At 35.7% G+C, this 17500-nt stretch overlaps 2 protein-coding genes across 5 annotated transcripts in view; both read right to left on the reverse strand.

Annotated features, from left to right (window-relative positions):
- The window catches only part of LOC115243371, a 142833-nt gene extending 135729 nt beyond the window's left edge, over positions 1-7104 (reverse strand). Inside the window, exons 1-3 of one of the 4 annotated variants that reach the window (XM_029820305.1) lie at positions 6834-7104; positions 5319-5700; positions 4104-4911 (exon numbers count right to left, since the gene is read on the reverse strand). In XM_029820305.1, coding sequence (XP_029676165.1) covers positions 4104-4147 — 44 coding nt within the window. In that variant the 5' untranslated portion in view covers positions 4148-4911; positions 5319-5700; positions 6834-7104. Of the gene's footprint in view, positions 1-4103; positions 4912-5092; positions 5157-5318; positions 6151-6768 lie in introns of those variants that run through there. The other 3 variants (XM_029820304.1, XM_029820303.1, XM_029820306.1) reach the window with 3 other exon arrangements.
- Positions 7105-10983: 3879 nt separating this feature from the next.
- On the reverse strand, positions 10984-12862 carry LOC115243414. The gene is made up of 2 exons (XM_029820377.1): positions 12618-12862; positions 10984-12104 (listed from the first exon to the last, which is right to left on the reverse strand). Exons 1-2 carry the CDS (start codon positions 12640-12642, stop codon positions 11275-11277), a joined length of 855 nt encoding a protein of 284 aa, XP_029676237.1. The 5' UTR covers positions 12643-12862; the 3' UTR covers positions 10984-11274.
- Between the last annotated feature and the right edge of the window lie 4638 nt (positions 12863-17500).

Consider the following 17500-nt stretch of genomic DNA (forward strand, 5'->3'; position numbering starts at 1 on the left):
TCTTTAGCTTCGTTGATTGCTTCGTTGTGACGCTTGTCATTCTTACCCAACATTTTCCCAACTTTCTATTTCTCACTGTGATGAAGTCAATCTTGTCTTCGGATTAGCCATTAACATATGGTTTTCCAATTCAAAATAAAACATTGATAATTTTGCCCGCCGATTATTGTACTGTTATTTTCTCTATTTTGAGAGACGTATTTATTCATATAAAAATTGAATATCATACAAAAAAATATCAAATTGTTTTTAAAGAAAGATTTAAAAAAATATAATTATTTCTTATGTAATCTGATTATATAATTCCTTTTTCAATAGATGAAAAACTATATGTAAAATTGTAAATTTTTTTTCTACACGTGCGCGCGCGCACGTGTACGTCATACATCAAATAATAAAAATACTATAAATAATCTAATATTTTAGACGTGTCTCGTAAAATCTGCAAACATCATAGTGCGTATTACGTTTTAAAACGCTAAACTTAAAAGAAAAAAAATGAAAAAAAGAAGATTAAAATAGAAAACTAATAAAATAAAGACATTCGAATTTTTTTCAATAGCCAAATCTATTTAAAAGCTTTGTTCGGAATATCAGCTGCGAACCAATGTAGCATTACGCAAGCATTGTAAAAGAAGCAATACAATGACCGGATTTATTTGATGCGTATAAAAATTTTTCAATGATCCCGTAACTGATACAAACCCAAGCAGCTTTTCCAGTATTAACGATCGCCATAGTAACAATCTATTTGGTAAATCTTCTTTCGCTCTTTCTTTTTCTTTCCCTTTTCCCTCTCTTTCTCCATTTCCCGCGCGTAAATGGATATTTACAAAAATATAGACAGAATTTTTGTTCGACGGGAGAAAACTATAGGGATGGTCGACTATCGTGCGCGCGCGTATACACCATCTTTCAAATTAGCATTTCAATTTGCCGTGCAGGTGTCCCGCGTGTTGCAGCCGTGAGTCAAACGAGAACAATCGAGCTGAGCCGAAGTCGGAGTCGAGTCGTCATCCGCCACCTGACATTTTCGATGCAAAGCTGCCGACAGCGAAGCGGGAAGCGTGACATTTACATACATACATATATGTATATCTGGCCCGTAACGCGCGCGGTGTTTGTCGTATCATATATCTGAGAGAATTCACGGTCCAATAATCACGATCGCTAAATTTCGGCTGAATCATATCTGGTGAATCTCATCGAGAGGTCGAATCAAATTGACAATAATTCCGAAGTTTACATCGAGGGAATATATCACTAGCTTTAAAAGTTAAGAATGCGAAAAAAATACAGAAAATAATGTTATGTTTTATTTATTACATATTATATAATTTTATTATTGATTTTATAGTGACTGATAATGAATAACATAAAAGTTTTATATTATTAATTTTATGATATTCGTGTTCTTCCTTTCTTTTTTTTTAAATAAATATTCTACAAAATTCAGCGATTAAATAATAAAAAAAATAAGTATTATTCAAACAAGAATATTGATTTATATTTGATAAATATTTAGAAATCATACACTATCCGTTCGATTCTCGTTAATTCCCGCTAATATTATACGAAATTTTCTCTTCTCTTTCTTACCGCTGAGTTAAGTTTTCGATGCATACGAGATAAAGATACGAGAAAAAAAAACATATCTGACATTATTTGTGATTTCACTGTCGCTAATACAAACAGATTCCCCCTTTTAGTATTTGGAATCTAAACTCACAAGATTTGCATCCCTTTAATCCGCATTAGATTTCATCGACGTTCAATAAGAGTCCTGGGATTGCAACAGCTGTTCGTTTATCAATAGCATCGCCATAAGTTGTAGATAAACGACGATTTTATACAAACGTAGTTACATTTTCGTTAAAAATATTTTTTATGATCATATTATTTCTTTTTTGTCAACCTTTTGTCACGTATTAAAAAAAAAAGCATATTATTTTTAGAATATCGATAATAATAGAGTTCAAATTCTATTTCTAATGAGTTCTAGAATCCCTGATATACTTCTGATAATTAACATTCAAATAAAAATAAACGAATAACAACAATAAAAAAATATCAACAAGAATTTTCAATTCTAACATGGAAATTTTTTTCAAATTTTCATAGATTAAAATTTTGTTTCGGAAATTTGTCATTTTGTTTTTTTAAATTTTGATAGTCCTTCAAAATATTCTCTTTATCAAAAAGTATTATAAAATTAAATAAATATAAAATAAAAAAATTATCAATTTATTATCAATTTTTATAAAGAACCAAAATTGCAGCAATAAAATCAAAATTCTAAAAATGGGATACTGATTTCGTGAAAATTTAAAATATTCGATTTTGTTGATTTAATCAGATCCCTCCACGAATAACGACGTCAGTTTCTCCGAAAGCAAAATGTCAAATGTCTTAAAATTCACATGCATTAAGAATTTTAAATATTTCCATCTCATATTAGGTAATAATAACACTCAAATATATGAGTCAATGTCTAAACATTATCAAATAAATAAGTACTTTTTTGAGATAATTAGTGTGAAATATGCCTAATCTTTACATAACGTATCTAATTTCTTATGTAACATATTATATTATACAATTAATGTATAATATATGTAGCTATTAAATTATCCGATTTATTCTCTAGAAATTTTCGATTTGATTCGTGAATATTTATGAATAGAAAGCTACAATCTCTGTACTCATAAATATAAATGTGTGTGTAACATTATTTTCTTCATTAATTTCAAATCTTTTATTTTAATTACACACCTGTTTCTCTATTTCTCTCACCATATTACAATCAAATATATCACGATTTTCTCGCAAGAGATGCAAAATTATTATTGTTGGCATCTTTACGGCATGAAATTAGCCTGCATTCTTGATTGCCGCCGATATTTATCTTATAAACGATCGACGTTTATATCTCCCTATGTCGTCGTCATATAAAAGAGGAATGTGCGAAATGATCGACGGTGAGATATATGACGAAATAAACGTCCAGGATATAAAAGTGACCGAAAGCAGCCAAGGATGTTTCGATCGTTTTAAATGCTTAACTTAAATTAACTGCGCAATGAGAAAGAGAGAGAGAGAGAGAGAGAGAGAGAGAGAGAGAGAGAGAGAAAGATATACATACAAGTTCTGCATATGGTAACAAAAAGAAAATGCACATGAGCCCCATAGGCGTCGCAAATCGTTAGCGAGTGTTATACTATAGCTATATAGTAGTACGCAATTACTTTGATTGGCGGCCAATTACTGCGACGTGACTACTTTACTTTTAACGAAAATAAATAATTATCGAAATAAAGCTCTCTTTAAGCGCTATTCCTTATTATATTCCCTATCACACGCGTATAAGATTGGCAGGCATGCAACATTGCTTGCAAATCATCTTGAATTTGTTAATTATCAGTGCCGTCTTTCCTAGTTAAGCTCCAAGTCATGTGTGTGATAAGCATCGAACGCAAATTCCAAAGTTGACGGAGCATAACACGAGAGAGGCGTCACTAATCCCATGATAAATTATTCAACATTGTTAATTAACGAGAAAATGTATATATAAAAATCATTCTTTGATAGACTAGGCAAAATTGTTAAGAGTACCACTCTCCGTTTAAAACATCGTATAAAAAATTTAAATATCTACAATCATATTAAACGATAATTTTAATTTCTGTATTTATATAAATATATACTCTACATTTTTATCCGTATATATATTTATCTTGAATAAGAGTGACTCCGAATGTCTTTTGCAATTTAAGAATCATCATCTTAATCGTGATTTAAAATTTGAAAGATTTCAAACAAACAAGAAAATCATATATCGCTTGAGTTAGCGCGTTAAATGAAAAATGAGCGCTCGTTCAGTTCGCGAGAGCGGAATCTAATCGCGAGTCGAGTTCTCTCGGTATTTTCATCGGCACGTGCGGCTAATTATGGCAGAACAACGGGTCTTCATTATAGCATAATATGCCGGCGTACTGCCGGGGTACGTACTGTTATCACTAAGTACATACGGTGCGAATACGACAAAAGAAACCGCTTTCTTCGAACTATTTTTAATATTTTCACATAGAGAGGAAGAGACTCACCTTAAAGCTCGTTGTGTGGTCTTCATCTTCGATGAGCTCCTCATCTCTCGCTTCGAATAGCGAATAGCTATATCTCTTCTTTCTCCGTCTATCTCTTCTCTGCTATCTTTCTCTCTTCCTCTCTCTCTCTCTGTTCTTCTCGTTCCGCTCTCGGCTACTATCCCACGGAGATTCGTCGTACCGTTGAAATGTATCGGGCTCCGATGATCGACTTTGAAAGCAAAACACTACAAGAGGTTTATTGCGGTATCGCGAACGTATATGTCCGAACGAAGCAGTTATACAGTTATTATTACTTCACTCGCGTAAAAGGATCGTATCACGGTACTCTCGCACTTAAATCACACGCAAAAATTGCGGTATTAATTTCACATCGGCCGCGAAACACTACTATGCGAAAAATAACACTCGCGACTCGTCAATTCTTCTCACGATGAGAGATTATCTACTACACAGTTTAAGTCCCTCTTTGATATCCCGCCTTGTAGATATCTCTGAACTGTCACAATGAAATCACAAGATTTAATCGGGTGATTTGTTTGGATGCTCATAAAGATTGGCGATGTGTATGTCCTTGTATCATCCTTCTAGAGATCCTTCCTTCCTTGCTAAAACGAACGTGAGGGCAGCTGACGGATGATCGACGCCTTCACCCAGGCATCGCGAGGTGCAAAAGAACGCCGCGAATTAGATCAGTGGGACTCGCGGGCGACCGAGAAACTTGGATCGCGAGCGGCGAAAGGCCTCGCAAGCTGTCTTCCTCTATCTTTCTCCACCTTTTCTCATTCTCGTCAGTCGATGTCTGCATCTGCAAAAATTTATATTTGTATTTTTTACCCTCTTTTATGCTCCATATCTATTTGTTTTTTTTTTTTTTCAAATTGTTATGTGAATATAGGCGCTTGTAACACGTCCGTTATCTATACTCTATCTCTCTCTCACTTATAGTCTCTTTCTAGATTTTACATATTCTTAAAGCACGGTCTTACATAATTTTATCTCTTGAATATCGCATGTCTCCGTTGCCGCTTTCGTCTTCAACTCTTCTCTAACCTCACTTTCTTCCGTCTCTCCATATCTATTTGTTTTTTTTTTTTTTCAAATTGTTATGTGAATATAGGCGCTTGTAACACGTCCGTTATCTATACTCTATCTCTCTCTCTCACTTATAGTCTCTTTCTAGATTTTACACATATTCTTAAAGCACGGTCTTACATAATTTTATCTCTTGAATATCGCATGTCTCCGTTGCCGCTTTCGTCTTCAACTCTTCTCTAACCTCACTTTCTTCCGTCTCGGGGAGGATCCTCTTTAAAACACGGCGAGTTGAGATCGTCTTTCGCCTAGATTAACCGCCGACTTACCCGACTCTCGCCACGCCACGAATCGGCACAAGATCGCCCTCGCGCATCACTCGCGTTCGCGGCCGCGTTCGTTCCGTACGAACGCTGCGCGCGCGGCGAAGGAAGTCGACGAGATACGGGACCGCTACCTGCTTCGATGCGTTTCAACGATCAAGCAAAACACCTCTTTTCTCCGAATTTGTCCGACAATGTCCAGACACGCGCACACACACCGTCGATGTCGATGATGATCGCTGCGAATTTTCAAAACGAGTTCTTTTTATCTCCCTTATCGTAATCTTATTAGGTTCTTGTATAATCGAGCGACGCGTTCACAAGAATCAGGGAGAATCCGTCGCTCGAAAGTCGCGAAGTCAGCGTTGATTGTAAACTGACACCTGTGTCGGGAATCTTTATAAATTTCCGCGGATGCTCCGAAAAAAAAAATTCAAATATGGCGGATGTAAATAACGACGAAATTCAATACGATCTTATTCCCGGCGCGTTCACAGAATCTATCACTTGTTTTCGTCACGCGACGTCGATCCGATCGATGAAGATCCAGGTCTCTTAGCGATCGTTCGGCCGCCGAAAATGCTCGCAAGTCGCACAGGTGATTGGTTGAGTAGAGAGGCGATCGCAAGCCTCCTCTACTCCGGTCGAGAGAGGAGTCCGGCGCGAGTACGTACGCGAGGACTGGTTTCACGACGGCCAGACTACTTCGGAGGCGATAGCACGGGACGGCGAATGCCCGGACGGTTGGAGAGCGAGTGAGACGGAGACGTTGCTCGCCGCGCAGCGAGAGGAGAGCGGCGTTCGCGCGCGCGCGCGCACGCGCGCGGAGGAGAGCGCGCGGTGGGTCCCGTTCCACGGAAAGAGGCTTATTCCACCGAGCGCGAGGAAGTACTGTTACTTAGATGGGGCCCGGGGGGGGACTGGGACGACACGACCCGCGCTGCATGTAATTTCGTGTGACAAGTAGCGACGCGCGCGCTTCTCTCGAACGAAAAACCCGACTCGATTCTTTTTTCTTTCTTTCTCTCTCTCTCTTTCTCTTTCGCGCACACGGATCACTAAATATTAAACACGGGAATCGGGATTGTTTTCACCATCGATAAAACGACGCGGTAACGACGCCGAGCGACTTCGCATCGTGTCTTCGTCTATTTACGTATGTCCCGAACGCGACTTCCCGCCCTAGACTAGAGAAAACACGAGTGGGAAGGGAGGGGAGAAGGTAATGCGGCGCCACTGCGGTCTGTAAACAAACTTCGTCTCGCGCGCGGCCAATGTTTTGAGTATTCGGCGAATGGAATGTTTACCCTTGCGTGCTCCAAGTACGTACGTGCGTACGTACGCACTCGTAACGGCGCTCGATTCGCCCCACCTGTTTTAATCGCGACGTACACGTGCGGGTGGACGGTTGTAGCTGTCGACCGGTGCTTGGCGTTCGCGCCGTCGCCTCTCTTTCCACAACGCGTTCTCGTTTCTAGCGTCGAGGAGGAAACGTTTACACGTGCATCGCACGCGTGTGTGTCAGTTTGTCCACAAATCTCTCTCTCTCTCTCTTTCTTTCTTTCTCTTTCCCACCCACTCTGACTCGTCGCGGAGCACGCGATTACGATACGAAACGTACACACCGCTCGACGGTCGCGGCTCGACTGGACGACCAACCGCCTCCGCTCTGTTCCCTCGTCGCGCTCACTCTCGTAACACGCGAGCCGGCGCCCCTGGAACTTGTATGTACCGGAGTTGAACCGAACGATAACGAGAGATTTCCCGGATACGCGCGAATTAAATAGCGTTCACGTGAGCTCGCACATTGAAGGTAAATTTTATCTCGATTAGGTTCTAAGGAAAATTTAAAAGCTGTATTAAACTGCAAAATTAAAACTGTTCTTGGAGTAATCGCGTCTCATGTGCAAAATAAATGTCAAATGAAAGACATATTTATGAAAATTGAGTGTAATTGAGCATATAATTATTTTCTGAAACGGTTTGAAATGTCTCGATAAAAATATATTATAGTTACTTCAATTATAAAATTTGTTCTTTAAAACATCACTCGTTTAAGTTTACTTCTCGCAATATCTGCCGATCTTTATTAGGTATAACATAGCGAGAAAGAGGTGCGTGCGTGTGTACATACCTGCGCGTGTTCTCGCGTAAACAGTAAAGTAGGCTGTGCGCGAGAGCGTGAGGTGAGCGGGTGTAACCGGTTCCAACGCGATTTTTTCACGAAAAGTACTCACGAAGCTTTATAAAATTGTACGTACCCTTTGTCGTCGTCGTCGTCGTCGTCGTCATCGTTGGATATCGCATGTGCCCTCGACGCTTAACCCGAACGAACGTGATGTTTTGACATTTGCGAGGATCTGAAGGATCCGGAAGAAGTAGCATTATCCGCATCATTTTTCCAATATTGGATCTCTCAAAAGACTGCAACATTTCCGTTTTAAATTCGACAACTATCGGGGAATAGTCTGCAAAGAAATAACAGAATATTTTAGTATTATTAAATATTTTGACATATACAATATTGAACAAATTATAAAAGAAGTGCTCTAGAGGAAACTTCATAATATAATTGTGTAAGAGTTTCATGCACATACTATTTTCATAAAATATGTTGATGCCGCAAAGGGCTCGCAACAATTTGTAATTTTTTAATAAAATAATGCAACAATGTATAAATAAATTATAACAATATCATAATTTAAGAGAACGAAAATTTTTCTTGTTAGCGCATAAATTTTTTTTGCTAGTAATATTACGCTTTGTTACAATTCATGTTTGTAATATGTGAAAAGATAAAACAGTATTATTTATTAATAGCGTAATAAAATTGCTGATTATATAAATATATCAAATTTTTTCACGTTATTAGCTAAAATTGAGTATTCATATAATTAAATGCATATTGAACATAATTAATTATTGATCAGTATTTATAATCATAATATAAAAGATTATTTGGTAAGAACATTATTATGCATTTTCATAAGAAATTTATGTAAATTGAAAGATTAAATCGTAAATTTATGGAATAGTATTTTTCATTAATTAATAGTTGAATGTATATTTATTTTTGTTCTTACTATTATAAATTTATGCAAACTTGAGTAAACCAATAGAATAAAACCTGTTATTTAACACTCAATATAAGTCGACTGATCGATTACTAAATCATATTATGCAATAAGATATAACTGTATAATTTATTACGATTTTTGTTGAATCAATCGAACACAATAAATTTCTTTACCGAATACTATTGATATCGATGACTATTGGTATCGCACAACTCTTTTCGGTTCGGTGAACATTAGATTTCGAATTTTTTTATTGAGTCGATTCGATGAAAGGTTTGCACGCTCCATGAAACTTCGAACCAATGACGGTGATCCGGTGGCATAATAATTGACATCGCGAATGTCCCATTTTTCGTTGTCTCCTGAAAAAAAAATTAACAGATACATCAGTTGTTATTTTATAACTTTATATATAAAATACGATATAATTAAATCAAATTTTATAATATACTGTGTAAGTAAACGCATAATAAAGTAAGTAATATTAAAATTTATATCTTCTTAATAAATTTTTCAGTATTGCATCATTAATTAGATTTATAGAATATATACATATAAATGAAAAATATTTGCAGAAATAATATGCTCAAATGCAGTTTAATTTAATTTAACTCTAATTTATTTTATTTTAATTAATCTTCTTTCAGCGCAAAATCGTTCGAAATAAATTTATCTTTTAGCACAGAGATATATTGTAATATATATAACTATATTTATTGATTCGTTTATTTCGGACGATTTTGCTGAAAGAAGATTAATTAGAATGAAAAATTAAATAAATTAAATTAAATTAAATTAAAAATCATTACAGCATATCAGATGACATAAAGATTTTAAAAATAGAAAAAATTGCTATTTTCAAATATTATAATTTAATTTTACTAAAATATTAATTAGTTTTTTATTCAGTTTTTTAAATTTTATTTATTCTTTATAGAGTTATCTGTTCTCGATAAATTATTGTTACTTTATCAAAGGAATATACACAGGGTCTCGTGATTCTATATTCGTTTCTATTTTTATCGGTTTAACAATTGTTGTAGCGTTATTGAACGAAAGATACCGAGTATAAAGGTATAGTAGTATCACACCTGCTGATGCTGCATTCAATAAATTGTATAAATTGATCGTTAGAGATTTCAGATGGAATATATAACACAATTAATCCACGATGACACTCGCAATTTGACACAGTATCCGCGTTTGCAGCTTCTGAAAAATGAAACAAAGTTTGCACGCATTTGCCACATATTGCGCTAGTTACAAAATGTCCCTATAGTGTATTCAAATATCCGGTTAACAAGTTCTCCATCAAAAATAGAAAAATGAAACACCTTAAGCGCAACACCTTTACGTAGAATATTATTACTTTTTGAGAAAAATTTATTCAAAACTGCAGTTTTACATACTTACAAAGATTTATGTCGCGCTGATTATTATGTATATGATAGTTTAACATATAATAACGAGTTCCGGAAAACATTTTATTTTATCGACTGTGTGATGATGAATCAGAAAATTGAATAACGTCAAACATTCTTAGGCTGATATTACATTCATACGATAAAATGTTTGTCGGACATATCGATTGGCAATCACATGGAGTATTCTTAGAATTTCGAAAGAGGCTCTAGAAATTCTCTATTCGATAGCCAATCGCTACGTCCGACAAACTTATCGTATCGCATTAATTCGTGTCCGCGAGTGAATGAAGGTGAAAACAAAGCGAGCTGCAACGGCGGTGCGTCAGCCGGTGAATGAAGCCGGATCGCGCTAATTAACCTGTTTTTTATGAATAGACGCGTTTTTCCGATTGATGAGATTGTGATATGAATGTTCGATACAAGTGAACGTGCAAGTGAGTTTAAAGTTTGAAGCAACGAAGGAACCAACGACGGAGCAACGGGTGCCAGTCGTTAGAAAAAGACAGCGAGCTCCATTTAAATAGCTCTATCTTTCTCACTCGAATACGATACTTTCAAATTGGGTAAGTTTATACTTTCGGCATTCGTATACTAACGCCCTCTTAGTAAATAACGGTTAGAACAAGAAGCAACAAGCCAATTCAAGTTTAGATGATAATGGGAGAAATATAGTTTTACCAAGGCAAGATGCGTACTTGTTGTATCGACGATCGGTCATATCAAGATTCTTCATTTGCCTCAGGATCTGTCAAGCTTGATAATTGACAACTTTGCTCATTTTTCTTTTTTTTTGTGTTGCTTTCATTATATCGCTTGTATACAATCTTCTGAAATTATGCATTTGATTTGATAAGTGCATCTTGTCTTTTGAGTGATTTTGGACTATTGCTCGTGAATTCAGTTTAATAAAAATTTTATTGAAATATTTGCAAAAAACCAATACATATTACACGCAATATAATTAATAATTTTACTTAACTTTACTCCAATTTTACTATAGATCTTTAATATATTTCGATTAATTGCGTGCACGAACGTTTAGCGCGTACTGCCATCTGAAGATATAGACATAAAGTAAATATTTAAAGCCACGTGCTGCGGTAATAAAAGTGCATTGTGTCAACGATGAAACATAAATAATTATCATAAAAATTATTTACTTTATTTAAAATTTTAATATATTTTAATTACAATTATATACTTAAAAGAAATATCAATTAATAAGCCTTCAATTACGAAATACAGAGAGCTTTTATATAATATTAAAATCGAAGATATCAATTCCCCGCGCTCGGGGCCATTAGACGACACGTCATTTCGTATTCAAACGTAAATTTTGTGCGGCAGCAATTATTTGGCATCTTTGCAATTCCATTTTCTGTTCTTTTAACTTGAGAAGCTGTTTCTTCAATTCTAATTCTTGATGTCTCACGGCCATTTTCTCCTTGTGTCGCCTCTCTTTGTTCTTCTCGGCCAAGACGAAATTCTTATCCATTTCTTCGGCAAATTTCTCAAATAATATCATCAAAGTTCGCGTATAATCCAATGTCTCTTCGTTTGTTTCATTCGTCATAGTTTTCGGCGCCAAAGGATCTTCGTTTTGTTGATTGACAGGCAAGTTACTGCTTTGATCGCTACGTTTCAATAAAATCAAAGGATATTTCGCTGATCCACTCGCCGGCTGTGGATCGTTCTTTTCCAGATATATGTATTTCTTCTTCTCGTTGAAGATCTCGTCCAACGCGCGTTTGTGTTCCCACTTTCCGTAGTGTCTCATTCTGCCGGGTTTTTTTAGCCGTTCACGGTATACGAGATTTTTATACTTGCGTTCCAAGACTCGCCATTTGTTCTCGCACTTCTGCGGGCTAAAGTAGAAGCCATATTTCTGCATCTCCAAAGATATCATATCGAACATTTCTCGCAAAGTCCTGATATGCGTCGATTGTCCGACCATCGATCGATATTTTTTGTACTGATTGATCAGACATGTAGTGGCTTTGCTGGTCCATAAATTTAATGTCATGTCGGCACTTGACGGTATCGCATTGGCATTATCGAAATCTGGAAAACTATTCTTATGTTGGTCCTCGATGTAGCACTCAAGAGTTGACTCCTCTATCTTGATTTTTATATCACCATCTTCTGTTAGAAATAATAATAAAAAAATGTTATACGCACGAAAAGGACATAGTGGCTCAAAACTTAATGCGTGTGAAAATACATTCACTATCATATAAAAATATTGTAAAGATAAAATATATTCAAGTTTGTGAACATAATAAAATTTGAAAATTTATAATATTAATTAATTACCAATCCGTCTCAGAACCAGCAATTATGATATATGCATATATCTAGACATGATGTGTTCGAGTTGCACTCGAAAATATTTAAACCGAAAGTAGAAGCATTTCTGATGCTTTCTGTATGTTATCCTTTAATATTCAAAGTCTTCTATTCTTTTTATCACCGATAAATCATTGCGCGTAACAACCATGGATGTTAACCAATTTGAATTTTCCCGCGTTACGGCGATCAAATGTAACTTATCTACACTCGTGACATCTTCGAAAATGCAGATCGACGAAGGCGACAGCATGTTCACGGATTGTTCGAAAAGCTTAAACGGAATTAAATAAAAAGCAATTTCCTTACCTACTTGCTCCTCGTTATCGGCCATAATTTCCAGACGGAAATTCGTACGTCAACAACGTTGCAATCACAAACGAATAACCCAATCAAAGTATTATGTATTATTCGCGCGTCGTCGTGCGCAGCTCTCATGGGGGACCGAAAAACCGAAGCAAACTAGTTCCAAACCGGCCTCGATGTGGAACTGGTTCCGTACGCGTCACGAACTGACAGCGGCCATGTTTTGCCCCCCCCCCCCTCCTCTCTCCCTTCCTTCTCCCGTCACGTCCTGCTCCCCGCGCGGCAAACATCTGCACGATGTGTGCGAAACCGTCAATCGCCTTGTACGTGTTTCGAACGCATTCCGAACCGTAACCGGGAACGCGATACGCTCCGATTTCGAAGTTCGGTTCCGATTTGATTCGTAGAAATTATACATGACGGTTTATATTACGCAGACAGATAGGAGTGGTTTAGGCTTGACGCAAACCGTTTGTCGAGACTGTTTCACGTCAAATGGAAACCTGTTGTCGAGCCAACTAGTTTTTGAGGCGAATATGTTCGGCGGGGATACTTTCTAATAGAAGAGAGTTAGAACATCGAGTATATATAACGCAGCTTCGTAAATGCATAATTCTTCGAATTTTCCTGAGTTATAATCATCTAATAGAAAAGTTGTTACATTGGCAAACATGATTGTATTTATATCTCTAAATATACAATTGGGATCTTAATTTTATGTTTATTGAAATAAAAGTTATTGTACTTCTTATTAGTAGAAAGTGAGATAGCGCGAATATGCAATTCAATTATATAATTATCGCGCGCACGCAAATCATGAATGATATATAATTTTCTAATTAAACTGATATGTGAATATCTTTTTTCTTTTCAATTTGTATAATTACTTATTTCAATGCTTACCTTTCATTAAGTTTTTACCGTTAACATAGGAATTTCTCAAATCATATTGCGCGGTTTTTATGCTATAGATATTAAAGACTTATAAAATATAAATAAATTATAGCTTAGTCCATTTTCGCTTTTAATAAAATAATTACATTTTCAAACTGGACGTGTGATCTGGAATAAGTTGATCTCTTAAAAAATGTCAATTTTATATTATTGTTTCTTTATAAACAATTTTTGAATTACGCATTTTATCAAACATTTATTAAAATTTCTACAAGAATACATGCATGGACTCTATTGTAACTTCTTTACATATCTAAATATTAATTTACACGATATTTTCCATTATTTGTATATGTGTATGTGTGTGAATTTCCTCATGACTTTTAATATATTAAACAAATTAACGTTTTGAAAGTCTAACATAACTAATTCCTCGCTTATGCACTCCATTACGTAATGCTTTCATGAAACTCGTGACGCAATCAAATGAGAGTTATTACTTACGCTAACCAGCAACTCGATAGACAGAGATTCTTTAGATATTCTTTTTAATGAAAATATAACTAATTGAAGAAGAAGAATCTTGTAATATCTTTATATTCCTCACATATGTGAAATCAATCGATATTTTACGGTTGAGCCAGAGCGTTCGCCCGGAAGACGCGTTAACGAGTTCTTTTAGATATAAAATGCTCTGCTTCAACATGTTCGGAAAACGCATAGTTGCGGTAGAAACAATTTACGTGACGTATGGATGCGTAAGAACGCGCGTACCGTACGCGGTTTACGACAACTTTTGTACCGCATCGAGAGGAATGAAACTAGCGGGATTCCCGCATCGATGCAGCCAGAAACAGAATGGGAAAAATAAATATCTAGCATTTCTTAACAATAATTCCATCGATTAATTTGAATTAATAATTAAATAACATTGGAGAATTTATTTTATTATTATATATTTTTCTCTTGACGAAAAAATTTAATCTTTGACAGTTAAAACTTTTGATCAGGTAGTAACGTTTTTATAGTATTACTGATTATTGTACATTATTATTTTATTATATCGAGAATATATACAAGTACGTCAAAAAATATTATAATTTTCTTTTTTATTAATTTTATTTAAATTTACTTTTTATAATTTGTCTATCTCTTTTATAAATAAAAAAAGTTGTTATAGTTTATAATTACACATTTCGATTTTATAATTAATTTATAATAAATTGAACTTCTCTTCCATTTTTTCTATAATTTATGTAACTTAAAACTTTTTGACGTTCCGATTTTGAAACTAGTACTATCTTATTTTAACTTTTATTTAAATATTATGAAAAATATCAAGTATTATAATACTTTAAATGTTTTCTGGATCGTGATATTTATTGGTCAGTTACATATAATACCAGTGTGCTTAAAAAAAACTTAACAGCATCTTTTTGATACATCTCGTAAATATCTATGCACACTTCTGGCACAGCGTAATTTAATACCAAAACGCGTAATCGTGTTTTTATTCGTGTAATAGCAACAACCGTTGTTTTTTCTTATGTAATCGCAACAAAATTAAGAATAGGGATTACGCGAAAGTCAGTGTAATACGAACCACGCAAGTCGAGTAAGTAATCGCGGACGATATAACGACCAGCCATAGATAATCACATCAAAAGGAATCTTTCACTGCTTTTACCGATAATTATGTATTTTTTTAAATCTCTCAGACAATTGCCAAATTTGCCAAAATTTATTTAATTTTGCAAGTTATTGTATTCGAGATTTTATTACCTAAATATTTGATGATAATAATTAATAACAAAAATATAATTTTCCTGGAAAAAGATAGATATTAAATTTGAAGATCTTAATATGAAAGTTTAAGTCAAAGTTTTTGAAATATATAAGATTGCTATATTTTGTTCTTTACTTTATATAATCTATTAAACTTGATATAATCAAATTTTTTTACATATTTTAATACAATCTTGATTACTTTCTTTCGACAAAAATGAGATTCAATATAGCAATTTGGTTCACTGGGTAATTATATCTTGGCCAAGTATAGCTCTTTAACTGATATTACGTTGTTACGCGATTATGGAAAGGCATCAGTTCTGATATACAGAGGCTATGCGCCGATTTACTTTTCCTTTGAAGATATCGAATATCTTTTGAACTTTAGAATAAATATTAAACATATCATAATAAATTCAATTCTTACACGTCAAAATAAGTACAGAATTCAAAGACGGAAACTGTAAGAAAGAAACAGATACACTTTAAAATAGGATATTTTATATTTTTCCATATTAAACTTAATTATTATCTGAATATATTAAATTAAAAATTTGTTCACTTTGATGTCCGCATTTATTTCGATAGGTTTTGCAGTTTTAATTTCTTTAACATTACGTTGTAACATTTATATAATAAATATTAAAATGTGTATAAAATTAATATATAAATGAATTATTTGTGTGCACTTAATACTAATAAAAATCATACAAGAATCCCATAAAAAAACAAGCTTTTCATAAAAACTTAAGGATTGTAGCTATCGTAGCCGCAATTGTGTAGCTACTGTTCTTCAGGAAATTTATTGAGAGTTGGAAGAACAATATAGCGATTCCTATCTCATCGTGTATTCTCGCGGAGCGTAATGCACGGTGCGTTGTACGTTTCAGCGTGTGCATTATTGCAAATAAACTTTGTCATGATTGCGAGTGCCGACAGTGCAGGAAGCAGTCCATTTCGCGCGTCGTCTAGGGCAGAGCGCATGTAAATTACGGGAAGGAAGGGACAGCATAATAACACCTACGCATGGATGTAATGTGTAGCGATGGACGCAGAAAGCAGATCGGAAAAGACAAAAGCTGTATCACGCTTAGCCTTCCGGCGTGAGGAAATAATTTCAAAGGAATAAAATAAATGATATCGGTCGCTCATAAATAAAATGGACGTTAGTTTAGGGCAAAATTTATAAAAAATAAAACGTCACGTGTTGTAAGAGTTACATTTTGTGAGAATCTCTTTTAATGAGAACACTAGGTTTTTTTTCAATTTGTAAAGATTTCTTCACTAGTAGGTGAGAAATAAATATTTATAAGAAAGTTATTCAACTGGTCTGCATTCCGTGTTTCGGGTCATCGTGCGTCTCGGTCTTTGATCTCTAAGATCTTTTTCAGATGCATCTTTAGTTACCTTGATCGTCAGGGAATTTTAAAGTAATATTAGCAAAGCTCATTTCCAATAAGAAGTACTGTATATACCGATTCTATTATTATTATTAATTATTCTTATTTATTATACAAACAAGATGAATTATTCAACAGTTCTCATCGATCAGACAAACACGTATAAAGATACAAAGGAATAATTGAATTATCGTAATCCGTTGGTATAACACGAATCAACCCTTAAAACCACGAGTACGGTCACCGCGGCAACCCTAAGTTTCGATTTTTTGTCCTCGTCATGTACTCGATAGGAGCGCCTCCGTCGTTCGCCAGAGTAATGTCACGGAGTGGTTGAACGCGACCGGGGGAGAGGGACGAAGAGGGAAAAGGGAGAGAGAGAGAGAGAGAGAGAGAGGGAGGGAGCGCAACACAATCGGTAGAAGCGAGAAGGGGTGATCCTGTCGCGCACGCAGGAGGGACGGGAGAGGCTGCTGCGCGCGAGAGAGAGAGAGAGACAGAGAGGCGATCTTCGGCGAACGACGGTGGCGGGATCGCGGGGCAGATGGTAGCGCGAGACAGGCGCTGCTTTCGTTCGCCTTTCGTTCGTGAGGGGTTTTGTGTACGCGAGCGGGCGCGCGCGCGCGAGCGAGCGAGCGAGCGGCGGATACTTTCGATTTCGTCGAGTGGGCCGGCTCTCTCGCGGGGCCGCACTCCAGGAGGCGAGCATGCCAGTAGTCGTCGCGCGATAGAGCGACGACGTGTATATTTATTCGCGCTCGCGACGTCGACGGCGGCTCGACGTCGTCCCGTCGTGTAGTTGTA

Source organism: Formica exsecta, unplaced genomic scaffold (genome assembly GCF_003651465.1).
Source record: "Formica exsecta isolate Colony F162 unplaced genomic scaffold, ASM365146v1 scaffold72, whole genome shotgun sequence".
NCBI classification, from domain to species: Eukaryota; Metazoa; Arthropoda; class Insecta; order Hymenoptera; family Formicidae; genus Formica; species Formica exsecta.

Bases quoted from the DNA above. Each gene is read 5' to 3' on its own strand.
- LOC115243414 (XM_029820377.1), bottom strand. From the start codon at position 12,642: ATGGCCGATAACGAGGAGCAAGTAG. The intron at 12,105-12,617 runs GTAAGGAAATTG...TATTTCTAACAG, and splicing joins CGATAACGAGGAGCAAGTAG to AAGATGGTGATATAAAAATC.